Here is a 27,140-nt window from a genome sequence, read left to right as displayed (position 1 = left end):
ATCTCCTTTTGGACTGTAAGTTCTTTGGGGCAGTGACTGTGTGTGCATACAGTGGGGCTCTGATTGAGGCTGGGGCCCCTAACTGCTACAGTAATAAATACCCATGACTGTGATTGCTAGAAAAAATAAAAAGCAGGTACCCCTGAGCTGTTCGTCCCGCTGACGGGCTCCAATCTCAAGCTCCTGCGACGTGTTGTGGTGAGTAGCCTCCACCTTATAGGAGAGGTCACTCAGGTTACTGGAAAACTTCTCCATCCGCTCAATGACGCCGTTCAGAGACCTGCAAGAGGAAGGGGTGGGGCCACAGTTATGCGGTAGCTGCATCGATTCACACTGGGTTCATGTTTTCAATGTTATCCTCATGTGACGAGGGGCTAGAAAGATTTAATTTACAACAAAACCTTCGATTCTGAGCCCAATCTGTGGCTTCCGCAGCAGGTTCCCTGGGCTATAAATATGCACCACCTTGCCTAGGAGCTTGAGTGGGTACAATAGCTTTGTCCTGAACCTCTCCTGCTCAGTTAACCCCTCCTCTCGGTAGCAGCAAAGGACAGGAGCTGCTTTTACTCAGAGGTAAACAAAGCTCATTTATTGACTGACAGAGCTTGAGAGGTGGTGAGGGCAATTTACTTGCTGAGCCAGTGGCTTCTGTGCAAACACATCACCAATGTCGGGTGTTCTCCCTTTGGTTGGGATCCACCCAACACCCCAACTCCACCTTCCCCTGCAGACAGCCCCCTGCTTGGGGACTGTGCCCATAGATTCCGAGGCCAGAAGGGACCACTGTGACCGTCTAGTCTGAGTGTGTGTGACTGTTCCCCAGCTGTCCCATGGAGGGCTGTCAGGTTTATGGAGCTTGCTGTGAGGGAGTGTCCCAGCTCTGTAGCAGCTCTGTTTTTCAGAGACTCTCCGAGCCACGAAGGGAAGAAGCAACCTACTCAGCTGCTTCTTGTTCTCCTTCAGAACCGGAAGAGGAACTCAACCTCTGTCACGGTCTACGTGCGGTGGGTGGGGAGCTGAAGGACCAAGGCGAGGAGGCTGTGCTAGGTGGCAGCCGATACCTGGTATGGGAGGTAGCACTGGTTACCGCGTCAATCTCCTGATCTTTCAGTCGTTTCAACCTCTGTAGCTGCAATTCGTGGTCTTTGCGCATCTCCAGAATGGACGCCCTGTAGGACCCAGAGGGGAGGAGCCCGTTAACCATGTCTAGTTATTTACGTACCCTGCAGCCTATGCCGCAGTCGGTGCTCAGACACATGGCCCTCGTTGCCACCGCAAGAGCCCAGAGAAACACACAGCGAGAGCCGATCGGGAGCAGCCGGCTGATCTCAGCCCCTGGCTGCAGGCGATGGTGGATGGTCACTGGATAAGCTCGTGGGGACAACTCATTCCTAGAGGAAACCTGCTGATTCCTGCCCAGGCATGGGTGGAAGGGGGAGAATAACGGCCGGGAACCCCAAAGGACTCTACACCAGTGCAAGTCCCTGTGCCCTGCAGTGACAGTCCCACGCGTACCTGCCTTGGGTGATGCGGGCCAGGTGGAGCCTGTGCTCAGGGGCCTGCTGCCTGCCGGTGAGAGTACTCAGCCTCCTCACAAGCAGATGCAAATGCTCGTGGCTAGCTGCATAACTCAGGAGATCGGGACAAACCTTTAATCACTTTCCACCATGGCTGGGGTTATTTCATACCATTGCACTAGCCTTTTTCTGACACCATGATCCCGGCCAGGCCCAGTTTCCCATCTGCTCAGACACAGATTCAATATCTTTCCAAGAGCTTCGGCCCCTTTGGGAGGTGAACAATGTTGGACCCCAGATGCTCCCCGCCAGGCTGGCTGTCCCCTCCCCTAGCCCTCCTTACCGCTGCAGCTCCCGCAGCCTCTCCACCTCCTGGACCTTCTCCTGCTCCAGCTCTGCCAGCCTGCGCTGCTGCTGTGCCAGGAGCTCCGACTTGGCCCGCTCTGCGCTTTGGCAGTGGGACAGGTACTGCGCTGCCAGTTCCTCGTTCTCCTGGCGCAGCCTCGCCTCGCGCTGCCGGGAAGATTCCTCCATCACCTTCACACGGCTCCTGCCCACGAGGAGAGACACGGAGGCTGGAGGAGCTGTTTGCACGGTGCCTGCTGGGCTGGGGCACTAATGGGTGGTTCTGATCTGAAATATGATGCTTAGGGGTCAATTTTCAAATGCAGAACCCTAATTTAAGTGCCAGTTTTGGTGCCTGCTGCTGATTTAATAGTATATAAATAATAATACCCAGCTCTTTATATTTTTGTATATATAGCATGTAGCGCTTTTCACCACTAGATCCCAAAGCACTTGACAAAGGGGATCAAATCCCCTTTTACGGATTGGGAAACTGAGACACAGAGGTGTGACGTGTCGTGCTCAAAGTCACACGGCATGTCAGCAGGAGATCTGGAAGTAGCACCCTGATGCCCGGTCCCCTGCTCCAACTATACGCTGGGCCAAGTGCTGTAAGCGGGGCACTACACACCCCAGGAACGCTGTGCATCAGGCAGGACCCCGAGTGTGGGGGCAAAGGTCCATGTTGCTGGTGTGCATGTACCTGGGGTGTAGGCCCACGATACCTGTGTGCATTTTCAATGAGCTCCACGTCTTCCTGATGACGCTGCTGCAGACTCTCCAGGAGCAGCTTCTGCTGATTCCTCTCCAGCTCCAGCTTCCGCACCTGATGTGGAAAGTCACCAAGACGGGCTAAAGAAGACCCTTCTTGGCTGGGGTGAGACACTGTACCCCATGCTCACCACTTCTATAGGATGATGATATATTGTGTACAAAGTATGCCTTGGGAGGTATCATTTGAAAATGCATAATCTACTGCACATCATTGTCATGTTAAAATGTGTATATCAGCATTGTACATGGAGCTATGAGAGTTTACTTAGGATTGTTACTGAAATATACTGTAGTTCCGGGTAACTGGGTACTGTAATACTTGATGCCATATGAATTAATGCCATGTAATGGGAACAGTTCCTTCTTGAGACCATCACTTTCATTAAACAGACCACTTTCTCAAAGACAAAGGCACACTGGCACACCAGGTAGGTGCTAAAAGGCCATTACTTGTTCAATTAGAAATTCACCAGCAGGAGAGTTATAAACAAAGTATTTACAGTTCATCTGAAGGACAGCTGGCAGGGCACGTATGCAACAGAACTGCATGGCTCCATGTCCCAGTGTAACCCACACACCTCCTGGGTCTGGTGTTCTAGTGACACCGAGACCACTTAGAGAGAGATACAATGAGTTTGCTCTACAGCCTTAGCTAACAGCCAGTTGGCTTTTAGCTCATGCGGTAGCGGCTTGTGCACTAAGCTCCAGAGGTCCCAGCTTCGATCCTGCCCACCGGGGTTACATGAGCAAGGACTTTTCCAGTGAAAAGGGTCAGGATATAAGAACGCTGGAAAGGCACCTGGCCACCTCTCCTCCCCCATCTTTACTCACAGCAGCTAGATCACTTGAAAGACAAAGACCCATCACTGAACTGGGGGGAGTGATCCAAACTGGAAGGCTTTCCAGTCAGCATGGACTGCTGAAAGCTTTGGGTCAGAGAAATCCTTTTGCTTTCAAATCTGATTTAACTTGATAACGTTTAGGTCAGGAAATAGCTTGCGTATTTCTCTTATTTCTTTTGTAACCAGTTCTGACTTTTATGCCTTTACCGCTTATATTCACTTAAAATCTATCTTTCTTTAGTTAATAAACTTGTTTTATTCTTTTACCTAAACCAGTGTGTTTTGATTGAAGTGTTTGGGGAATCTCTACTCAGGTTAACAAAGGCTGGTGCATAATCATTCCCGTTGATGGAATAACGGACTTTTCACAAGCTAGCACTGTTATGGGGGTGGAGGTTCCTGAGCAGTGCCAGATGCACATTCCTGGGGCACCAGGCTGGGGAATTTGCCCTGTACGTAAGCTATTTGTGAGTGGCTGGGAGAGCATTCCTGCTAACGGCTGCATGTGAGCAGAACCTGGAGAGGCTGCTTGTCACTAGCAAAGCAGCATAAAAGGCACCCGGGGCTGGAGAGTTAAAGGGACCCAGTGGTTCAACAGTCCAGACTGTACCCTGGGGGATGCCAGCTGGCTTGCAGTCAGGTCCCTGCAGAGCAAACCAGTGCACATGGAGGACGTCAGCATTCACCCTCAGGGCAGGGGTAGCTCACTGGGTGGCAGCCAGCAGGTGTGCACAGAAAGCAGGAATCTTGAGGCTTTACTACAAGGGGTGTGGCTAGAACATCTCTGTGAGCCCTCCCTGCGGCCCTCAGCAGACAGACCCTCTGTTACCTACCCAGTTCCTCTCTGGGCAGGGATGAACCACGTCTCTGGCACCCCTAATCCTGCTGCCCTTTGGAGCCCAGGTATTTCCTTCCTAACTGTTACTATCACAGCCCAGTACGATCACTCCTAGCCTAGCTTGGCCCCAGTGGAAAGAACGGTGTGAATACAGAGAGACCAGTCCTGCCTCTGCCCTCAGCCCAGCAGGCTGGGTCCCTCACCTGGCTCTCCAGCTCGGCGAGGCGAGTCTGGGCACTCAGCAGCTCTGCCTGGTGCCCTGCCGCATTCTCCCTCAGCTGTGCCTGCAAAGCCACCAGCCTCTTCTCGTACTCACTGGCATTCAGCAAGCTCAGGGCCAGGGGCTCGGCCTGCCGGAGCTGCAAGGGGAGAGCACCGAGGGGTGGGGGAAACAAAACCAAGCCCTTTTAGAATGAAGAGTGGCAGAAGCACCCTGTCAGCCCAGCACGATGCAGTGTCCTCCTCTGCAGAAGCCACGCCCTGTCCTCACCTGCTGCGGCAATAGAACCTGCTGGAGAGGAGCTCCAGACATGGCAACCTGCAATCAAACAAGGAAAAGCTCAGCCACCTTCTCCTCCTAAATGGCCTCCACCCCTGTGGGGAACATCTTAACTCTACTGAGCCTGGGAAACCCCTACAATGGCTGCCATTAATTCTGGTCCTACTTTGCGCCCCTCCTCTAGGCTTGCCAATCCTTCTCTGGTCTCACCCCGCAGCAAATCTGGATCCTTTCTCCCAGAAGACTCTCTCTCTATGAAACCTCCAAAGACTCCTGTCCCAGAAGGCAGCATGGACAGGACAGGAGACTTCCCACCTGCCCCAGAGCAGACAATGGAACAGACTCGGTGTTTAGTTTGGTTTTATGGCTTGAGATGGGCTCAGGAGTAATAGGATCAATTCCTTTTAATTAAAACACACCCACCCACAATGGAGGGCAGGAAATGAAAAGGACCTAGAAGGTCTAGTTTCAGCTTCTCAGTGAGGCTTAAAAGCTAAGTAAGGATTGCGGGACACACTCTTTTTTAATAGCTTTGATAATTTCCCCCCTTAAATTGCTAAAAAATAAATACATTTTAAACACACACCTTTCACCTCAAAACTAAGAAAACGTGGCAATGTAAAACCCAATAATTACCTAGAATCCAAGTCTCATTATTAATTACTACACTCACACATGTATTCTGAGCACTGCCAGTCAAGGGCCTCAAAGCATTTTGTGAACACTAATTAAAACCTCACAGGACTCCTGGAAAGGAAGTAAGGGTTTGTTATTTCACCCCTTCTACTGCTGAAGCAACGGAGGCATGGAGAATATAAGTGACTTGCCCAAGGTCACATTACATAGCCAGTCAGTGAGACAGCAGAGAGCAGAACCCAGACTCCTGATTCCCACTTCTACTCCTGCATTTTAGCCATTGAAAAATGACTGTACAGGTAGGGGTGTATTATCCCCAATACACCATGGTCGGTGTTGCAGCATCACACACCTACCTGAGTTAGTGTGGGAAACCCCAGACCCTCTGGATGTCCTTGGAGAGAAGCTGTAGGTGGTGCAAATTCAACACATTTAACACTCAGACATGGCAGTGGATTTAGGCATTTTCAGTGTAACGAGCAGTGAGACAGTAGCATTGGAAGCCTGGCAGAAATAAATGAAGCCCTTCCACATCTAACCATAGGTGTGCTGCTTCAGCATGAGGAGAACCTGCTAGTGTCATAAGCCCTCCAGCCACTGAAACAGTGGAGGGGGGGGGGCACAGATACTCCAGACCACATGGGCAGAGTGGAGCCATGAGGGGCTGGAAGGTCCTCTAGGCACTAAAGAAAGATGCATCTTTAATGAAACTCTTGGACCCCGCAAGTGCCTCCTTGAATGCTTTATGCACATTCGTCCCTTCACCTGCCTTTCTACATCCTTGCCAAGGAACTGCCTGGGGCAGATTTCTACTCTGTGCATATGGACTGACATATGAGAGGTGCTCGATATGCAGCACTGGCTTGGTTTTCATCCACACACACCCCTCAAATCACTAGAACCCACAAGTGCTCAGCACCTCTAGGAAATCAGGCTAGGACCCAGGCATGCAGTGCAGGTCCTGGCAGAGTCAGCAAGCTCTCCCCCTCCACCCCAAGGGCCACCATTTCTGCACTCCCCCCTCGAACTCCTTCCTGCTTGGCCAGCCTCATCATGGTGCTCACCCTCCAGACAGGAGGCAGATTATTGACCTCATGTGAGACTGAACCAGCTGTCATCACCCTCCATGCAGAAGCCCAGTGCGTTTCCTCTGCGACGGGCCAGCCCTCTGCCAGTACCGAGAGAAAGGGGCATCTGGCTCTCACCAGCATCTGGCTCCCACAGCCTGCACTGCTGCTCTTAAGTCACACAACTGACCACACGTATTTGCTTTGAACCCTTCACGTTATGTGCTCCTTCCAGGCTCCAACCCAACATCACCTGGCCACTTAAATGGGAAATACCTCCCATCCCCATTGGCTTTGATGTCATCCCTTTGACACATGACTGAGGCCACTGTCTGCTACTTCCCGACTGCATAGTATCCAACCTCTTTTAATACAGAAGTACCTCAGCATTACAAACACCAGAATTGCCAACTGACCGGTCAACCATACACCTCATTTGGAATAGGAAGTACATAATTGAGCAGCAGCAGAGACAAAAAAACCCCAAACACAAATACAGTACAGTACTGTATTAAATGTAAACTACTAAAAATATAAAGGGAACGTTTAAAAAAAAAGATTTGACAAGGTAAGGAAACTGTGTCTTGTGCTTACTTAATTTAAATTAAGATGGTTAAGAGCAGCATTTTTCTTCTGCATAGTGAAGTTTCAAGGCTGTGTTAAGTCAATGCTCACTTGTAAACTTTTGAAAGAACCATAATGTTTTGTTCATAGTTACGAACATTTCAGAGTTACGAACAACCTCCATTCCTGAGGAGTTTGTAACTCGGAGGTTCTACTGTGTATTTCATGGAGAAAAGTTACACATCTGAGCCAACAGGGGGCAGTGCTCTGTAACAGCTGGCACTGAGATGGGAATAACGGGGTGGCTGCAGATGGCTGACGGTTACCCACCTCCCCGCATCCTTGCGCTGCATGCTATGTGACGGGGTGGGTAGGACAATGAGGGTGTGTCTTCACAGCAACTAGACACCCGCGGCTGGCCCACTTGGCTCAGGCTGTGAGGCTGTTTCATTGCAGGATCCTACAGCCTGGACTCTAGCCAGAGCCCAGATGTCTACACAGCAGTGACACAGCCCTGCACCCAAGCCCTGTGAGCCTGAGTCGGCTGGCACAGGACAGCCGTGGGTTTTTCTTTGCTGTGTAGACATACTCTAAGGGGCTAACACCAGGATGCAAAGCGGTGAAGGGATGAGGTTGAATGTTTAGGTGGGGTAATCCAAGGAGGTGAGCGGACTGTGGAAGTGGAGGATGAAGAGCAGAGGTGACTGAGGAAGGCTGCTAGCGTGTCAAGGAAAGCATGGCTGCACAGGTCTGGCCCTTCCTCAACACCAGAGGAGCCATGGAAAGAAGCTATGCCAGACACTAAACTAGCACCCATGGGCTGTAATTGGAGAGGACTCTGTCCACACTCAGAGAGTGTGGGGGTGACAGGGGGCTGAGACTTCCCGCTGAGACAGAGAGAGAATACGAACGTGTGATCAGCCACACATCCATCTACCATTCATTTGTGGGACAAGCCTCAAAGGTCCCTACAGACAGCACAGCAAACATGTTAGGGCTTTTGGGATTTCGTAATGAGACCTTTTTGATACACAATTCGGAAGTCTTGCTAGGTCCATCTTTTCCCCATTTTCATCTCACCTTCAAGGGCAATGATGCAGAGATCATTTCACTTTAAAAGATACAACTCTGTATTCCCCATCTTGGGGGAGAGAGTGTAATTTGGGAATCCTCCAGGTTACACAATGTCTCTCTATGGCTCCTGATCACTCAGCTAGGAGCATCAGCAGTGTGTGTTGCCTCCCCAATAGCTGGGCCGATTTGGGATGTGACACATACCTGCGTTACTGGTGTCTCCAGGAGGTGCCCCTTTCCTGGACTCAGATGTAAGAGATGAGGCTTGTTTCTGAGTGGTTAGCCATGGAACGGGATACCTGTGGGATGCATAGAGTAGATAAGTAACTAGGAATGCCATTATAGCCCCACAGCAGGGCGTGTGTGGAAAGAGAGATTAAAGGGGTATTTTCCAGTTAACATGCATCGCTTTTGTAAGAAGAGAGTTTCACAAAACATCGATCAGCAGTTTTTTACAGCACCAGGCCTATGGATTCCTACATGCGGAGTCACAAAGGGGTGGTGTTCAAAGGTCAAAAGTTGGAGGTGTCAATCCAAGGTGATTTTTCTTTAAAACATATTGCACCCGATCTCACTGTTCATGGACATCGCAGATTTACAACAATCAAAAGCCACCACAAAGTTCTCTTCCTGCCTACCCTTATTCAGGGTGGACTGATTTAAATCAAAATGAAAGTATTTAAAATCGCCCATTTATATCAGAGCAAGCAGGAAACTTTGATTTAAATAATTGATTTTAATCATGTTTTACATTTGTACTTCTTCGTTATTTTCCTAAAGAAAAGTTGATTCTCATTGGTTGGTAACCAAACATATTGAATTGCATAGGCTTGACTCTAAATTTGGTGCTTCTTTTTGCCACTCAGGAGGATCTGTACACATTTAGTTAAGCAATTATATAGCTTACACTTACATTTATTCAGAGAGTCTTAATTTTTACATTTCTTTATTATCTTAGAAAATGGTGAATGATGCATTACTTATTTATTAGCTGATGATTAATTTTTCACTTGTGATTTGTATCAAGTTCTGTTTGGATGGAAATTTAAATTTAATTAAAAATGTGCAAAACCAGAATTTTAATTGGTTTTAATTTAATAAAATGACCTTAAATGTGCTGGATACATAAGAATTTTTTTTTTAAATCACAACATATTTTGCATTTCAAACTAACTAATTTATTAAACAAAGCAAGTATTATCTGTATTTAGTGAATTCAACTGACTGTTTTTGGTCACCATGTCCTGCAAGATTTTAGAACTAGTAGATCTCATTGTCTCAACACCTAGTTTTTATTCCTAGATTGAAAGAGGAAAACAAGTTTTCTGTTTTTTCAACTCCCAAAAGTTGAAAGTTTCTTAATTTTGAATGAACTAGTCATTGAATTAAACTAGTTGAATAATCTGAAATGAAGAAAATACTCTCTCTGCACATGCAGAAGAGGCTACACTGCTGTCAAAAGCTGGTTTAGCACTTCAACAAAGTCTGGTTCCATGCGCTTAGCCAGTGACTTCCACCAGTTCAGTGGTCTTTCTTTAAAATTTGACAACAAACATGTACTGCTTAATTCTGTTTGTATTTAATGTAAATGATTTTAATAAATTATAAGTTTAAGCATTAACATAAATGATCTGTTTCACATTTAATTTTAAATAGGTTTATTTTAAAAAATATGCATTTAACGTAAATCAAAAACATCTGATTTAAGTTTAAAAATCCGATTTATATAAAAAACCCTAATTTTTTAAAATTGTTTTTTTATTTACCCCATTTCGACCCGCACCACTCTCATGTCTGACACCATTTTAATTCATTTCAGCAGTTCCCGTTGAAAAGGCTGATTAGCAGGTATAGGTATAGTGAAGTCATACCCTGAGTCTTCCATCCTGGTGGACTTATCTTCTGGGATAGCAGACCGCTGAGGTTCTCTCACAGAGGGAGCTGGCTGGCTGAAAACAAGAGTCACTTATATGAAAGAGCAAAGAATATTAATATAAATGGACAGCGAGGGGGCCGCAATCCTCCAGTGTCAGCTACAACTCTATCTTGCAACCTCAAAGACAATGAAGGTCTCCCTTCCGTCAAAAGCAATCTCCCCGTCCTAACAGAGCTATGGAAGTATTCAGCATTCACTTGGTTTGAAACATTTAAGCCTGATCTACACTACGGAGTTCGGTCGATGTAAGGCAGCTTACTACATCGACCTAACTTTGTAAGCGTCTACACTACAATGTTGCTTCCGCCGACGTCAGTTGCCCACTACACCAACTTAATAATTCCATCTCCGCGAGAGTAGTAGTGCTTAGGTTGATGTAGTTAGGTCGATGCAGTGTCAGTGTAGACACTGTGCTGCTTACATCAGACTGTTCCGTCTGTCAGCCCCGGGCAGTGGGGCTCCAGCTGTCAGTGCCCCACGCTGACAGACTGAGCAAGCGCTCCTGGTGAAGACACGCACCACCAACAGAAGGAGCTAGTGTGGACATACAAAAACGATTTAATTACTGCGGTGGCTCTGTGTCAACGTCGATTAAATCAACTTAATTTCGCAATGTAGACTTGTCCTTAATTGCAAAGACTGAAGGAGCAAATGCACACAACAGTAAACTGTGGCTACACACTACCAAGATACTTCATTTTTGTCTAACAGGCTCTTCCTAATTATAGCCATCAATCCTGCTTTGGGCAACAAAAGCCATAGCCAATTTGTTCTCAGCTGTAACTCTATGTTCATGAAGATTTTTGCCTGGGAATTTCCTTAGTTTTGTTATATTTTTCATGCTCGTTAATCTTATTATTTATATTACCATAGCAACTACACTCATATAACTGAAAAAGGGTGGAGGAACATTGCTTGTAACTTACAAGTTAAGGGCAAGAGTTATTGAATCAGAAAAAGGCAGAAGAGAAAACAGAATTGGTTTGAATTTTTGGTGGCTTCTGGATCATTGACCCAGGCTTCCCGGAGTAAATCACTGTAGCCTTTACACAGTTACAATGGCAGCCTGCGTAATGTCCCTCGCAGCTGCAATGAAAGGCAGCATGGTCTGGACTCCGCATTGACCTGGAAACTAGGAAGTCCTAATCTCTTATCCCACTTCTATTTCTGTTGGCAAAAATAGTCACATTTGGGTGCCTAAAGTTAGGCCCTTAAACCTGGCCTGACTTTCAGAGGTGCTGAACCCTCGCGACCCCAAGTGAAGCCAGTAGGAGCTGCAGGAGCTCTACACCTCTGAAAAGCAGCCCACTGGCACGTCTTTACCTGGTAACAGTAACCGTGTCCACCTCGTCATCCTGTCTCAGGGAGCCCGAGGGCCCAGCCCTTTTCTCCTTGACCTTCCCCTGCAACTGGGATTTCTTTCGAGACAAGGCGTCGTTCAGCCAGCTATCCTCCTCCTCCTCCTGTGGTCTGGGTTTCGCTGCTGCTTCCTCTGCTGCTGACTTTGTCCCAGGAAGGAGCTGGCTGGCTGGGCTGGGCTGCTTGGTGGCGGAGGAGCTGGATGGCATGTTCAAAGGGGCTGCCGCAGGACTACCTTTGGCGGCATCCTTGGCCGGAGATGGAGGGTCCAAATCGATAAAGTCCTCGTCTTTCAAGCCCAGCCAGTCAGCGCCGGTCTTACTGCCTCGCATGGGGCTCGTGGTGGCTGGAGTGGTTGGTTTGGACCTTTGGTCCATGTTCAGTTCATGGATATTCTCGGCTGAAAACCTGCAACGGGAGCGAGACACAGACACACAAAGCTGAGAGCTTTGTATGTATAAATATCTCCTGTCTGTGTGTTCCATTCTATGCATCCGTAGAAGTGAGCTTTAGCTCACGAAAGCTCATGCTAAAATAAATTTGTTAGTCTTTAAGGTGCCACAAGTACTCCTGTTTTTTTTAAAGCTGAGAGCGTTAGGACTTCGGCAGCTCCCTGCTGGGAGGCAGCACGGCCCGGTGATTAGTGTGGCAAAAGACACAGGTGGGCATCATATACAAACACATACCTGACAGACTGTCGTCTTGACTGCCGGCCCTCGGGTGTGGAGGCCAGGGTGGGCTGGTAGGCCCCGAAGGTGAAATCCTCATCGCCCCAAAGAGTTTCCTTATCTGTTTAAAGACGTGGAGACTAAAGTCGGTCCCCAGGAGGCAAGCAGGCTGCATCACCACCCCCTCCTATGCTCTCGTTTGGGAGTTTCACTGTAATTCGCTTAGGCCCTGCCGACACTAGAAAAGTTGGCTGTTCTAGCTATACTGGTATTGTTATGCTGGCAAACCAGTACAGAACATACCCCATGCCCACACCCTACTGCAACTATCTCGGTACAAGGGATGTCCTGTAAGGTATCATTTGAAGGCTCATAATTTGCTGGTCAATGCTGTCTTGATAAAATATGCATGGCAACATTGTATGTGAAGTTATCAGATTTCCCTGTAAGCTGTTAACAACACATGTTCCAACTGAGGTTAGCAAACAGCTCTGTCTCAAACAAAGGAATGCGTGTTCTGCTTAATTTGCATTTAAGCAATCAACAGAGTCATCAAGCAGGAAGAGAGACAAAGGGAGTTTCAAACAGGTGGGGAAAACCAGCAGGAAATATCCTTACATATAGATACTCTGTCTCCTGAATCTCAGCAGGAAATGTTTTCCAAGAGGGGGATTGACACTATAAAAAGGAGGAATAAGCGCCCGAGGTACCCTCTCCTCTCTGCTCATCGATTCACCGCACAAGAAGGGACAAAGTATGCAGCCATTAAACGGAAGAAGGGGTCCTGGCCTACGAAGTTTGGCCAGTAAGACTATTGAGCGCATGTGGCGAGAAAAACTTTGCTTTGAATTTAACACAGGTTGTTCGGTTAGGCACTAGTTGCGTTTTATCTTTACTTTTCATGTAACTATTTCTGGCTTCTATGCCTCGTTACTTTATTCACTGAAAATCTCTCTCTTTGTAGTTAATACATTTGTTTTACCGTTTTATCTAATCCAGTGTGTTTAAATAGAAGTGTCTGAAAAGCTATTTGAAATAATAAGCTGGCATATTATCATCTTAAAGCGTTAAAGGACTAAATACACATGTATTGTCCAGGAGCGGGTTGGGCAGCATGGGACATACATTTCTAGGGAAAAATCAAAGACTGGGAGTGAGTTGGGGTCACCCTGTACTATACCCAAGGCTGGTATGAGCCCAAGTATGAGCCCAGATGTGGCTGTTTGGCTGCAGCTCACAGATAGACGCAGCTGGGAGTAACTTACATGCCGGCGGCTGTTTGGGAGCACTCCAGCCTGGAGGCGACAGCAGCAAAGCAATGTGAAAGGCACGCCAGGTAAGAGAGCAGGGGTGACACAGCTATTCATTAGTCTAGATTATACCCTGGGTAGGTCACACCCTCCCAGTGTGAATGCAGATCTACAGTCACGAAAGTGCTTTTGCTGGTATAGTTTATACTGGTTCCCCGAGCAAAATACGCTATGCCAGCAAAAGCACTTTTATGCTGCTATAACTGTGACTACACTAGGGCTATTACCAGTATAGCAACGTCGCAAAAAATTGCCACCCTTCACAGTGTTGCTAAACCAGCAGGTTTCTGGCCTTACTCACCAGGTTGCTGTTGGTATTTTGTATCCAGTTTGAACTCCTTGCGTTCTCCCGTGATCGGTCTCTCCAGGAGTTTGGCTGCAGTCCCATTGCCCAACAACTCCTCCAGCTTGGAGCGGGCAGGGCGGAGCTCTTCTCTGCCAGAGAGCAAAAAGAGTTACAAGTGTCTAGGTGGGGGCAGAAATCATTGAAGCACCGTCTGTCTCCCTATGCGGGCAAACGAGGCTGCGCTGAGGAGCTGACGTGGGACTGGCTGGCATGACCTTCCAGCATGTCTCTCTCAGTCTGAGCTGCTTCTGGTTCTTTTTTTTTTTTTTTTTTTTTTAAATACCTAGATATCTATGAAATTAAATTTCTAGCCCTTATAGTTGCAAGGAAATATTTCCAAAGCTGACCCATTGCAGGACGGCCGGAATGAGTCTGCAGCCAGCTAGCCTGAAACAATAAAGCTCTGAAGGGTGAGATTTGCTCCTGTTCATCTCAACAGGGTGTTACTTAGACTGGAAGTTCTTTGGGGCAGAGGCTGTCCTATTGTGCTGTGTTTGTACAGCACCTGACACAATGGGGTCCTGGGCCACCATAAGTGAGGTTCCTAGATGCGACTGCAATATAAATAATTAACAATCACAACAGTTTACATGGGAACAAAGTTAACTATTTCATCACTGCTCATTTTAGTAGATAATCCCACAGTAGAACTGGATATGTGATCAGAACTTCGGTACCGTGCCCCTCCTTCTCCCTTCCCCCTGTGTCCATGGCTTCGGTCCTGTCTGCACAAGCGCTACAACAGCACAGCTGTAGTGCTGCAACAAAGCTGCTGTAGCGCAGACGCTTCCTACGCTGAGGGAAGGGGTTTTCTGTCAGTGTAGCTAATCCAGCTCTCGGAGAGGCAGTAGCTAGGTCTCTTGCTGAGCTAGCTGTGCCTACAGTAGGGGCTGGGTCAACCTAACTACGGTGCTCAGGGGACAAAATTTTTCATAGCCCTGAGGGACGTTGCTAGGTTGATCTAATTTAAGTGCAGACCTGGCCTTCGAGACCACTCCAGCGACACAGAATAGTCATAGCAGTGATTCAGCTCAGGTGATTCATGGCCACGTAGCTCTGGGGTAACAAAGTACTTGTAATATTCTTCTGCTCTTTTTCAATCCCAGGCACTTAATGCCTGAACCCCAGCGTGACTAGCTCATGAGTCACTCTGTACTTGATTTCCTAGCAACTCCTTACTCTTCTCCTTTCCTCTCCTGCTTCAGCTCTCCCCTCGGACTCTCGCCAAACCCCAGCGCGTCCATCAGGTCATCCCCATCATCTTCAAATGTCAGCTCCTCCCTCCTCCGCATGGGAGCAACAGCACGGCCAGGAGCTGAGGAGAGAGAGATCCCTGTTAAACGGAAGGAAGATCTTTCTTAGCAGAGGCCCCTGGGTCTACAGCACTAGTTGAAATCACACATGACGCTCGTCCCATTGTTGGGATCTTTGACGCCATCGCCTGTAAATGGTTCTTTTGCAGCCAAAGAACAAATCACTGGGAAGCAACAAAGCATTAGTGCGCTGCTTTGCTGCACATTCTCTTGCTCTTTTGTAAAATGCATCTTTGGACGAATTTGGTGACCATTAGCACAGAGACGTTATTTAGCACTTGCCAGCGCTGAGGATGTTACAGGCTCTCAATCCTGCTTTGTAGGATTCCTGCTACCCCAGTCTGCCCCCAGCCCTACCAACGCATCTCAGACCTATGGCAGCCTCGGCTATTCCAGACTTTGTTTCCACGCTCCCAGCACCTCCCGCTATACTAGTCCTGGATGTTCCCCTCTTTCCCAGCTGCCTTACCACCAGAACCCCAGCTTGACCTGCGGTGCCCTCACTATCTCAATCCTGGGCCACCCCAGAGATACCAAATATGCCTTGATTAAAAATCCAGTAAGGGTGAGACTAAAGCTAGGATTTGAACCCAAGTCCACAGAGGTGAAAGGTCAGTTCATGAATCTACTGTGCTGCTTGTTGATAGTGAGAATGTCTGATACCCAGGGAGTCCCCATAAAATTGACAGGTCAGTGATTTAAAAGGTGGGAAAAGCAGGGTGTTCATCCTACTGAAGCAAATTACAGAGAAGCCCAAACTAGTTCTGCGGAGAGAGTATAATTCTAGCCTGACTCCATACCTTTGGCTGGTCCAGTATGTCTTTCAGGGCTACTTTTGGTGCCTGTTGGAGGTAACTTCTTAGCAGCATCTTCCTCCTCATCCGATAAAAGCCCTGCCAAAGGATCGTCTAAATCTGGCAATCAGCCCATGGGAATAAAAGGGGAAAAAACAATTGGCATTTGGAAACTGTCTTCTTGGAGCTGGACTATCTGCAAAGAGCTAAATATCGAGACCACCATCTATAACTGGGGATTCTGCATGAGCCAGATCTTGCTCCTGTTGGAGTCACTGGTAAAATCCAATGGGTTCTTATGTTTGTATTAGTGCTTGGGAGCGAACTCCTCCTAAGGGTACCTGGAGTTGCAGGTTGAGCTATATTGTCATTGGGAAAGACAGTTTAGCCTATTTTTGCCATAAAGTCTTGGATTTCTCCTATGACCTCAATGTCAATGTCGTGAATTTGGACAGTCTCAAAATGCCTATTTCTTGGATGGCAGCTTCCACTGGTGATAAAACACAGCTGTGAATTCAGATTCTGCAAGGATCCCGTTATATCTGAATCTCTCTGGATTTGGGTGACCTCCAGTATCTCAAGAGTTCTGTGTATGTTCATGATTTTCTACCCTATTGTCTTCCCTTAAGGGATCATTTATGGGGCTGAAATCACTTGAGATTGGGCCCTCTGTTTGCACTTGCCCTGTCCAGGGATGGAAATGCCACGAGGCCAGTTCTCACATTATCTCAGCCCCATAGACAGCCTGATCCAAAGCCCAGTGAAGTCACTGGGATTCTTTCCACTGATTTCAGTAGGCCCTAGAACAGGGAGCATAGCCTCCTGGTTAAAGCATAGGACTGGAAAAATAAGGAGACACGGATTCTATTTCCAGGTGCTATGCCTCAGTTTCACCATCTATAAAGCTGGTATAATACCTACCTAGCTCACAGGGGTGGGGGGCATTTAAATTATTAATGCTTGTCAAGCACCATACTTCTATAAAACGTTCTATACAAAGATCTCCCTGTGTTACACAGATCATAATTTAAAAAGACATGTGACAATAAAACCCTAAATACGGTACTCCCAGGAATCCCATCCAAAGACCAGAGCCCACCCATACACCCCACTATAGGATATTTTTTAAGCCAGGTTCCCTATTCTCTTACGTGGTTGCTTTTTAGACTCATCCTCGTCGTCTGTTGAGTAAAGAGAAATGGGAGAGAGAAGATGCAAGGCAGAGTAATGAACTGAAGCCAAATTCACACCCCCACATTCCTTTATCTCTGTGGCATGTTTTTTCGCGTTACCATGACAAGCTGCTGTAGAGTTCTTTCTACCTTATGTTCCCCACATATACATTTGGCAGCGAGATTTACGTGAATTTAGTGCTGGAGAGTGGTGCCTAGAGAACATGTATGGCAGGGGTCAGCAACCTTTCAGCAGTGCTGTGCCAAGTCTTCATTTATTCACTCTGATTTAAGGTTTCACGTGCCAGTAATACATTTTAACGTTTTTAGAAGGTCTCTTTCTATAAGTCTATCATATACAACTAAACTATTGTTGTATGTAAAGTAAATAAGATTTTTTAAATGTTTAAGAAACTTCATTTAAAATTAAATTAAAATGCAGAGCCCCCTGGACTGGTGTTCAGGACTCAGGCAGCGTGAGTGCCGCTGAAAATCAGCTTGCGTGCCGCCTTCGGCACACGTGCCATAGGTTGCCTACCCCGATGTATGAGATTCTCACATTGCCCCATGAGCCAAGTTTGTCTCAACCCCGACCTGTAGAGGGCACTGTTGGGCATGAGAAGGTACTCGGTGTTCATGGCCCATGTAGTCCTTGGCCTCTCTACCAATCCTAGTGTTGATTTTTGTGCTATGGACACATTAGGAACCGCAGTAGGAGATCAGCAACTCATTTCCCACAGGTCACCCTCATCGCACTTTGAGCTGGAGGAGGGTTAAACTGGTGAGCTAGAGGAGAAAGACTCTGTCTGTGCCCTGTTACCCCTTGACTCTTGCAGCAAACTTATCCTTAAAGGAGATGAAGAGCTATTAGTTTCCCAGTGAATTAAAGGCGAGAGTCAAGCCGTGAGAGCTGAGAGCGCACAACTGTACCCGCCCAAATCCTACCTTCAAAGGAAAACTTCTTGTACTGCCGCTGGGGGATGGTGGGAGTGGAGAGAGGTTTCTTTTCAATTCCAGTGGCAGACTCTCCTACAAAAACCATCAGATAGGGGGGTTTGCAGACAGACAGGCAGAACCTCTTCACTGTCCATGCTCTCTTCCCCCACCCACCCCCCACGTATGGAAATAATCTATTCAGAGTAAATACAGGTTTAACCTTTCCAGCTAGGAGCCTATTTTACTCTCTGCAGTAACCTGAGCATGCACACAACAAGACAATTTCCCCGAGGGATTCAAGGGGTGGAATATCTTTGGCGAGGGCTCTTCATGCAAACATCTCCTCTCTTGTGGTGTTCTGATCCTTAGTTTGTAGACGGATCCTTTGTAACCAGTGAGGCCAAAAACCTGGCCACCAACTTGGGTAACGCTCTGCTGTGAGGCTGAATGCAGCAGCTCCAGTCCGTCTCTCACTATAATCTGTGCCTCCAGCTGTCTCTACAGTAGGCTGCAGCCATACTGCTCAAAAAGGACCCTTTGAACACGATCTGTTTGGGAGCAGCCCCACCCTATCAGTCTCCATGGAGCTTTATTATAAGTGTTCCCAGGCACAGCTAATGCATGCCGGCAGGTCGTATGCCACCTATAGTGCTACAATGTGATCCAGAGCCACACACATCTTTAACGCAGGTGTACAGTGCCACACAGTCTACAGGTCTCGATGAGCCATGTGCCGTCCCCGCCTGGGCAGCCTGTCTGATTGGATGCAGGCAGAGATCACTGCATACTGGGACCTGTAGATTCCTGGGGTGGCACCTGTGTCTGAAGAGGATGACAGCTAGAGTCTGCTTCACTAAGGTGCAACCCACAGACTCTGGACAAGTAGCCTGTGTGGCCCTTGGCTGGGCAAAGTCTGGGCGCCCCTAGATTTATCACTGCACGTAAGTGAGCAGCAAGGTCTGGTTCTAGGTAGGGAACTGTCACTATTTTACTATAACGTTGTAGTGCCGAGCAGCCCCAGACATGGCCCAGGACTTCATTGTGCTAGGCGCTGTACGAAGGCACACAAAACTCCTTGTTTTTAATGTTCACAAACGCGAGCCGCTGAACATATTTTTAGGTCTCGGTTCAGGTGTAAAACAGATCAAATCCAGCTTTGGTCATGGGACAGTCCCTGTCCCAGAGGATATTCTAGAATCAAATATTCAAACCCCAGAGGGCAACCGCTTCATTCAAAGCCCTTTCGCAATCGGCCAGGCCAGGTATAAAGGAAGCGTTAGCAGAGGGGCAGCTCATCGCACTCACCTTTCTCAACAGTCGTTAGCTTCCCTGAAGTTTTTGCCAGATCACTTGAGGAGTCAAGTTTCTCGGAACCCTTTGCCATTGTCCTCCCAGCCCCAGAACTAGACTTCTTTATGCCTAGGAGATCAGCTTCCATGTCATCCATCTCCTGGGGATAACAAGCACATATATGGGAGCATGAAGAACTGAGCTGATGCCCTGGTGCTCAGGCAGTAGAGCACGTGAAGACCGCCTTGTTTTGACATGATATTCTTGAACACATGAATATGGACATTTAAACTAAAACTAGGCTGCAGCATGTGCCACCTTTCTGATCTGCTGGCCAGGGACGGTGTTCTCAGGGCCTGCTGTCCGCTCTGGAAGGATTTATCCACAGGGTGGCCAGTGGACCTTCATCCCATACCTGGTTCTCAGTCCAGCTCTAGTCCAAATCACTCCCCAGAGAAGATCTGCCCAGCCTGCATTCTTCACCTTGGGTGGCCACAGGGCGCGGCAAAGACTGTGCCACAAAAAGCACGTGTCAACGCCAACAAATGTACTAGCCTCCCTATTTTTCAATGCTCACCAGTGAGGAGGTTTTTAACTGGATGTGGCTGGGAAATATTTAAGGAGGAAAAATAAACCGAGGCCTAATGCTGCGAGTCTTCTGCATACACATAACGCTCATTGCCAGGTCTCAAAGCGCTGATCTAAAGAGGTCCCAGAAACCAAGGACACAACATGGGTCTCGATGAAGAAAAGCTCTTGGAGGAAGAGGTTACAATTAAACACAGACACAGGGTGGCAGACCAAGGGCGTGTCTATACAGCAATCAGAGGTGTGACTGCAGCATAGACAGATACACCCAAGCTAGCTTTGACCTAGCTAGATCAAGTAACAACAGCAGTGAAGTGAGGGCACAGGTGGCAACAGGGACTGTACAAGCCTGCCTGGGTTCCTGTGTATGTACTCGAGCCATTAGCCTGCCTTGCCGTGGCTTCACTGCTATCATTATTTGAGCTAGCTAGATCAAAGCTAGCCTGGGTATGTCTACATGTGCTGCAGTCACCCCTCTGACTGCAGTGGAGGCATACCCCAAGAGGGAGAAGTCAGAGGTTAGTTCTAGCATGTCACAGCCACGGTCAGTGCAGTTTTAAGACTAGTGATGTTTTATTCACTTACCTTCAGGGTCTCCAGCAAAGCTTGTGGGTCTACATCTGAGAGGTCGGATCCCTGCATGCAAAGTCAGGAGAGATGAGATCACACTAACACGCCGTCGGAAGCATGTAGCACCAGGGGAGGCTCAAGAAAGCCCAATCCACATAAAAGGCATGTTTTTATTTTGCTTACGTATTTTCACTTGCCTTGGCACACTCTGCATTCGTTGTTAAATGCCATCTATTCTATATCTAGTCCAAAGTGGAAATGAGCCAGTAAGTAAATCAGACAGGCTGTCCTGTCTGCGTTTAAAATACAGCACCAGGGACTCAGACTGACCAGGTTACAGTGGAGGTAGCGTGTCTACAGAAGTTACACAAGGAGCCTGGGAGTCATGACTTCTGCGTTCTGTTCCTGACTCTACCACTCATTCACTGTGATCCTGGGAAATCCACTTCAGCTCTCTGCACCTCAGCTTTCCTCATGTGTAATACAGGGGTAATAATACACGCCCAACTCCCAGAAGCACTGTAAGGCCTATTTCAGTCCTGTTTGTAAAGTGCTTTGAGAGCCTTTCATTATGCGTCTCCTGAGGCTTGGGAATTTTTCAGTTCCTTAGGAGAACATGGGTGTTTGGGAAATCCTTGAGCCAAGGAACTTTTGTTTCCTTGCTGAAATCTGACTGATTGGTGGAAGTGACACCACACCAGGAAGCAAAGCAAAAATCCAGGTTTTCTTATCACCAAACAGTGCTTTGTGATACATTGGAATACAATTAATGCTCGTCAGACAAAGTAAGTCATCCACCAGAGCTCAGCACCAACTAGGATGTTTGCTTCTCATTCTCCCTCCATCCATCCCCATTTTACAACAACTAAAGGGACGTCCAAATAAGATCTGCAGTCAGTGGGACTCCTAGAATTAAATGAATCCCTATGGGAACTCAGCTGGCTTCAGTGACATTTTGGCAGGGCAGAATTTGGTTCTGTGTGTTGATTAGGAACTCCCCTCACTCACACACCCTCTCTCCTCCTTCCCAACCCCTGCCAGGCCTTTGTTCACCTCTGCTCCTGCACCTTCCTCTGCAGCCATCTTGCTGAAGACACCATCCTCCAAAACGGAGCTGCAACAGACACAGGAGGATTAGAAACTGCCCTGCTACTTGCGGCACACAATCCCAAGAAAGGCGGCCAGGCGGGAGGTTACTACCAAAGCCATCTGCAGTCTGAAGTTGGGACACTCACAGGGAGAGAAGACTGGGAGACATCCCTGCAGGGCGGGAGTTATTCTGACCCTTACAAGAGGAGTGTAGGTGGAGTTATGCTAGTGCTAGGATGCTATTTCTTCAGACAGAGTAAACGCTGCCCTCAGCATCACCTGCATCACCTTATTAAATGGGTTCCTATTATTTCAGTAGGCTGGTGCAGGTGAGGGAAGAATACACCCATCAGAGGGATGGAGATTTGAGAGCCAGTGGGATCTGGGCACCAAACTCCTAGTTGTGCCTTTGAAAAATCTGCCCCTAAAGCAATAACTGTAAAGTCCCAAAATAAATGACTAGAGGCAAGAAGTGAAACATAGGACATGGCTGAGGAGCTCGTGGGTGCAGGGACACCAGCAAGCAGCCAAGTCTCCCTCTTCGATCTCTTATTTAATAGTGTGATTCAGACGTACTCACTTTTTGCTGGCTTTGGAGACGATGTCCCTGGGTCTCCTTCCACTGCCCCCAGAGTGCTGGGAAGGCTTGTTGGATTGAATGGGGGTTTCATCTAGAAATAAATCATGGAGAATATGGAACTTGCTCCAGACCATTGCTCCAAAAGCTGCATATATTCAAGTACCACCTTCACTACTAACCCCCCCCCCGCACGGATGTCCATGTCAGCTGAGGAGCCAAGGACTGAATGGACTGCATGGAAATTAAACATCCCTTTTACCCAGAGGGGGTCCCTAGAGGACAGGGTTGATGCACCGTGGCAGGGGAAGTTTGTGCTTCCACAGCCAGTGCTGTAGCTGCTCTATGAATAAAGAGAAGGCTTCATTCTCCAAGGCTGCCAAGCCAGCACGTCTCACCAGCTCTACATCCACATGGCAGAGTGGGGAAAACACCTTTTCAATGTCAGTGAAAGAGCATTTACCATCATCTCCCAGGAGGTCACTGAGCATGTCCTGGATGGAACCTAGAATGAAACAGAGCAAGGCCATCCCATCAGGGGAGCTGGGCAACCCGTGGATAAAAGCAGACATGCAGACAGCATTTGGTCTAATCGAGAGCCTCCAATCTCAAGCACATATGCATCATCAGCATAAGGTTTGGGGGTCCTCCTGGTCAGCCTAAAGATGATGGATGAAATCCTGGCCCGACTGAAGTCGATGGCAAAACTTCCACTGACTTCAATGGGGCCAAGTTTGCAGCCGATATCTTGTGAACCTAAGAAAGTGTGGCCCAGATGGGGCTCTCAACAGAGAAGTTTGCCCTCACCTGGCCCAAAGTAGGGGATTTCTTTATTTATTGGATTTGCGAGATGCCCCCCCCCCCACTCAGCCACTGGGCACATGCAGAGATTAAAGTAATCTAATGAGGCTCTCGTTCTAAAATATGTGAAGGACCCACAAAGGCTTAGAAAGCCAGAAGCTGTTCTGTACTGTATCAGCATACAACGGGGGGGGGGGGGGGGGCCAGCCTCTGTCACATCAACAGGGAATTGAGACTGATGGGGGAAAAGAGCAAGTTGAGGTTGATAAAGGTATAGTCTCCACTGGATCTGCATAATTCCTCATGGGAGGGGAAACATGCCCCTATGTGCAAGGTTGCCTGATTTAAGAGGAAGCTGAATTTCACTGCTGATTCAGCAATGCCTTAGCACAAGCAATACGAACACTTTGCATGTTCATATCTTGGAGACAAGGAACCTGAGGCCAGTAGCCAGGATTCCCCCTTGTACCTGTGGGTGTGTCAGTGACCCCTCAGCATTGGTGTACCTTTACCCCACCTCTTCTCAAACAGCCCAAAGGGTATCGTAGTGAGAAACACACAAGTGTACATACCTTTTAAACCTTTCTTGGGTTTTGCAGCCTAACAGAAAAAGAAAAGTTCCCTTGTTACAGGAATAAAAGCACTGAAAGCAAGACTTGTTGTCTAACTTGGACTTTTCATGCAAGATGTTAATTCTCTGCCTCACAGAACTGCAGTTCAGATAGTTCAAGGGCCAGATTCATCCCACATCTGAAATGTCACAATCACCACAGCGAACTCTGGGTCATCCATCTAGGAAGTCAGACTCCTCCACACAACCCCAAATAACACTAGAAATCCTCCTCAATGGAGTCTGCACCAGGTAATGAACAAAAATTACTATAGGAGACTGCAACCAGCATAGTTCCTTCTGAGCAGACAGGATTTGCCATCAAAACCTGCCAGCACACCTGAGCCAGTGCATGTCACGGAAATCAAAGTGATTCTGTTCTAGAGGACATGAGACTGCTATCCAATAGTGTTTACTTTATCCTTACCATCTCATGGCTTCCAACAGTTCTCCCTCGCCGGTGATTCAGTTTATACAGCCCTTCCGTCTTCACCTTCACATGCTGTAGAATCCTTTAGTACAGCGCTCATATATACTTGAGCCTCACCTAGGGAAAGAGAGAGTTAAAACGTCCTGATTCACCTTCATGTTCAACAGGAGCTTTGTGAAATGGAATTCCTTTTGCAATTGAGACAGGTCAACTTTTTGACCTCTCTGCTTTCTCAAACTCACTCATTAGAATAAAGTGATTTCCTTAGGAAAACCATAAAATGCTTCAAAGCCATTAACAAGTTAATTAAACCTTGAAATACACCTGTGTGGTGAGTAAAAGTGATTATTCCTGTTTCATACATGTACATTTAGGCACAGAGAGTGTGTCAGTGATTTGCCTGTCTGCTTATCTTTCTGGATTGCTTGTCAAATACTCACCAAACTAATATCTGGGTGCTAAGTAAATCAAGTCAAACGGCAAGCCAGGGGCAGGGGCAGGGGCAGGGGTGGGAATATAATCCACATTATCTGCTGTGCCCAAAACCCCAGAGTATCCTTCCTCTCACGTTAAATTAAGCATTTTTTTGATTGCCTATAAGGTAGACATACCCAAACTTCACTCAGCTGTGAATCCCATGGGCACCTTGCCAGGATCGGGAAGGTCACATTCAATTTGTATAAAATGGAGCAGATTATAATCATCTTTGATTTGATTTAAAGAGGTAGAGCCCACAGAAACTCCAGATCCCAGCATGCAATGCTGCTTCTTGACCTGATCAGTCTAGTAATTCACAGATGTGGACTGAAAAGACGGCAGGTCCCAGCATGTGATGCTCCTGGAGCCAAGCAGCCCTTTAACGCACAGAATAGAGCAGGCCCTGCTCAGCTCCATCTTGATTCACGTAACCCGGAAGCAGGGGTGTTGGCTTCAAGTTCCCAAGCACGACATGCATCTACCGCTTGGATCAGGATGGAGCACTGCATGCTGGGACCTGACATGGCCACATACAGCTTGGCTCAGGGTGGCATCCTGAATGCTGGGCCTTGGTCTTGTCTGTGACCTATGTCCTCTTTAGTAAACACAGGCCCTGCAGACAACATTTGGATCACACTTCATTCGAGTCATTATTGCTGCCATCTCGACTGGAGGCAAGTGCCTCCCACAGGAGTTAAAACCCACTGTCCACTTGCCAGTGGCAAGCAGCAACTTTCTCTGGTGAATGGAGGAATCTGGTTTAGCAGCTTGTGCAAACTTTCAGGAGGGTTTCTAGCCCCCGGATCAGTGATCTCTTCCTGAGTCTGCAGACAGACAGGTCCATTGCCCCGGCTACTGCTCCGGGCCGTCCATGTTCCAGTCGCCTCCATTTCCACCAGGGCTTTTCAGAACCCCCTGGGCTAGGGTGACCAGATGTCCCGACTTTATAGGGGCAGTTCCGCTATTTGGAGCTTTTTCTTATATAGGCTCCTATTACCCCCCACCCTCTGTCCTGATTTTTCACACTTGCTGTCTGGTCACCCTATCCAGGGCAGCAATGAAACTGAGGCCACTGGCATGGGTGTCACTCAGCCTGCTGCTGCTGGGGAAAGCTCTGAGCAGCAGCAGCAGAGGAAGAGGCACCGAGGAGGGGTGGAGAGGGAAGAGCAGCAGGTGGGAGGAGGGGAACAGAGGGAAAAGCCCCTTCCAGCAGCAGGAAGGGCTGGAGGGTTTCCAGGGGTTCAGACACCAACCCACTAGCAGGGGGGCTCTCCCCCGCTTCACTGCACCCCCGCGGCTCAGGCTCCATGGCCCGGCACCGGGCCGCCCCGGATAACGCCCGAAGCGCGGCGGGGAGCCCCCTGGTTACCATAGCGCCCAGCCTCCAGCGCCAGAGAACACCCCTCCCCCACTCCCGGGGCGGGCAGACCGCCACCCCCTCCCCGGGTATGATACAATGTATCAGAACCCTGGATACAGTGTAGCCCCCTCCCCCCCGAGACAGGCCACAACGCTCCGGCTCTCACCCTCGGGCCGCAGGCACCCTGCCCGGGACTCCAGGAGCCGCGGTCCCCAGGAACCCCGGGAGTTGTAGTTCCTTGGCCAGTTCCTTGCTCGCAGAGCCGGCTCTGGAGCAGGAAAGGAACTACATCTCCCAGCATTCCCTCGGTGGCTCTCAACGGGAGAGGGAGGGAGTGGAGAAGCTGCCAGGGCTGTTGAGATTCTCCCCGCCCCAGTCCCGCTGAGCTGCTGAACAGCCTCTGAAATCATCCAGGCTGCCCCTTCTGCGCGAATAAGTGCTAGCTGAGCCGTGCATGGGACGGGCCTCTCAGGTACTTAAACCCATGGCCTGGAAGAGAGAAGCACCTAACTGCAGAGTCTCCCGGTGCCTAGGGCCAGCGCTGAGCATTGGGAGTCTCATAGACTTTAAGGTCAGAAGGGACCATTATGCTCATCTAGTCTGACCTCCTGCACAATGCAGGCCGCACAATCTCACCCATCCACTGCTTTAACAAACCCCTAACCTATGTTTGAGTTACTGAAGTCCTCAAATCGTGGTTTGAAGACCTCAAGCTGCAGAGAATCCTCCAGCAAGTGACCCGTGCCCCATGCTGCAGAGGAAGGCAAAAAACCTCCAGGGTCTCTGCCAATCTGCCCTGGAGGAAAATTCCTTCCCGGCCCCAGATATGGTGATCAGTTAAACCCTGAGCATGTGGGCAAGACTCACCCGCCAGCGCCTAGGAAAGAATTCACTGTAGTAGTAGATTCTCTGAGTCCCTAGGGCTGGAAGGTTCAAACGTGCTCAGGCTGGGAATTGCCTCCATTCCTAGGGCTAGTAGCTAGGGTTGGGGGTTGCCAACATTCTAATTGCACAAAACCAAACACCCTAGCCCTGGCCTCGCCCCGCCCCCGAGGCCCCACACCCCACTCACTACATTCCCCCTCCCTCGGTGGCTCACTCTCTCCCCCCCCCTCACTTTCATGGGCTGGGGGAGGGGGTTGGGACACAGGAGGAGGTGAAGGCTCAACTGGGGTGGGGCCAGAAAGAGGGGGTTCAGGGTGTGGGAGGGGTCTCTGGGCTGGGGCAGGGAGTTGGGGGCTCCAGTCTGGGGGATAGAGCAGAGGGATTCAGAGTGTGGGAGTGGGCTGTGGGTTGAGGCAGGGGGTTGGGGTGCAGAAGGGGATACAGGCTCTGGGCAGTGGTTGCAGGCTCTAGGG

The 27,140-nt window shown here is 48.6% G+C and overlaps 1 protein-coding gene across 8 annotated transcripts in view; it reads right to left on the bottom strand.

The window, feature by feature from the left end:
• The window catches only part of FBF1 (Fas binding factor 1), a 33,899-nt gene extending 7,111 nt beyond the window's left edge, over window positions 1-26,788 (bottom strand). The window contains exons 1-23 of one of the 8 annotated variants that reach the window (XM_044982389.1): window positions 26,650-26,788; window positions 23,943-24,062; window positions 23,478-23,505; window positions 22,568-22,609; window positions 22,108-22,198; window positions 21,492-21,552; window positions 20,454-20,504; window positions 19,296-19,440; window positions 18,000-18,083; window positions 15,889-16,002; window positions 14,955-15,108; window positions 13,731-13,864; window positions 12,138-12,240; window positions 11,416-11,859; window positions 10,028-10,105; window positions 8,361-8,455; window positions 5,808-5,857; window positions 4,807-4,854; window positions 4,520-4,675; window positions 2,588-2,688; window positions 1,861-2,067; window positions 1,062-1,169; window positions 141-280 (exon numbers count right to left, since the gene is read on the bottom strand). In XM_044982389.1, the coding sequence (XP_044838324.1) occupies window positions 141-280; window positions 1,062-1,169; window positions 1,861-2,067; window positions 2,588-2,688; window positions 4,520-4,675; window positions 4,807-4,854; window positions 5,808-5,857; window positions 8,361-8,455; window positions 10,028-10,105; window positions 11,416-11,859; window positions 12,138-12,240; window positions 13,731-13,864; window positions 14,955-15,108; window positions 15,889-16,002; window positions 18,000-18,083; window positions 19,296-19,440; window positions 20,454-20,504; window positions 21,492-21,552; window positions 22,108-22,198; window positions 22,568-22,609; window positions 23,478-23,505; window positions 23,943-23,945 (2,437 nt within the window). In that variant the 5' untranslated portion in view covers window positions 23,946-24,062; window positions 26,650-26,788. Of the gene's footprint in view, window positions 1-140; window positions 281-1,061; window positions 1,170-1,860; window positions 2,068-2,587; window positions 2,689-4,519; window positions 4,676-4,806; window positions 4,855-5,807; window positions 5,858-8,360; window positions 8,456-10,027; window positions 10,106-11,415; window positions 11,860-12,137; window positions 12,241-13,730; window positions 13,865-14,954; window positions 15,109-15,888; window positions 16,003-17,999; window positions 18,084-19,295; window positions 19,441-20,453; window positions 20,505-21,491; window positions 21,553-22,107; window positions 22,199-22,567; window positions 22,610-23,477; window positions 23,506-23,942; window positions 24,063-24,556; window positions 24,581-25,948; window positions 26,094-26,649 lie in introns of those variants that run through there. The other 7 variants (XM_044982388.1, XM_044982391.1, XM_044982394.1 and 4 more) reach the window with 7 other exon arrangements.
• Window positions 26,789-27,140: the final 352 nt, after the last annotated feature.

Source organism: Mauremys mutica, chromosome 12, assembly GCF_020497125.1.
Source record: "Mauremys mutica isolate MM-2020 ecotype Southern chromosome 12, ASM2049712v1, whole genome shotgun sequence".
NCBI lineage: Eukaryota > Metazoa > Chordata > Testudines > Geoemydidae > Mauremys > Mauremys mutica.
Note: the sequence above shows the minus strand (reverse complement) of the source record. Positions and strands in the feature narration are given on the sequence as shown.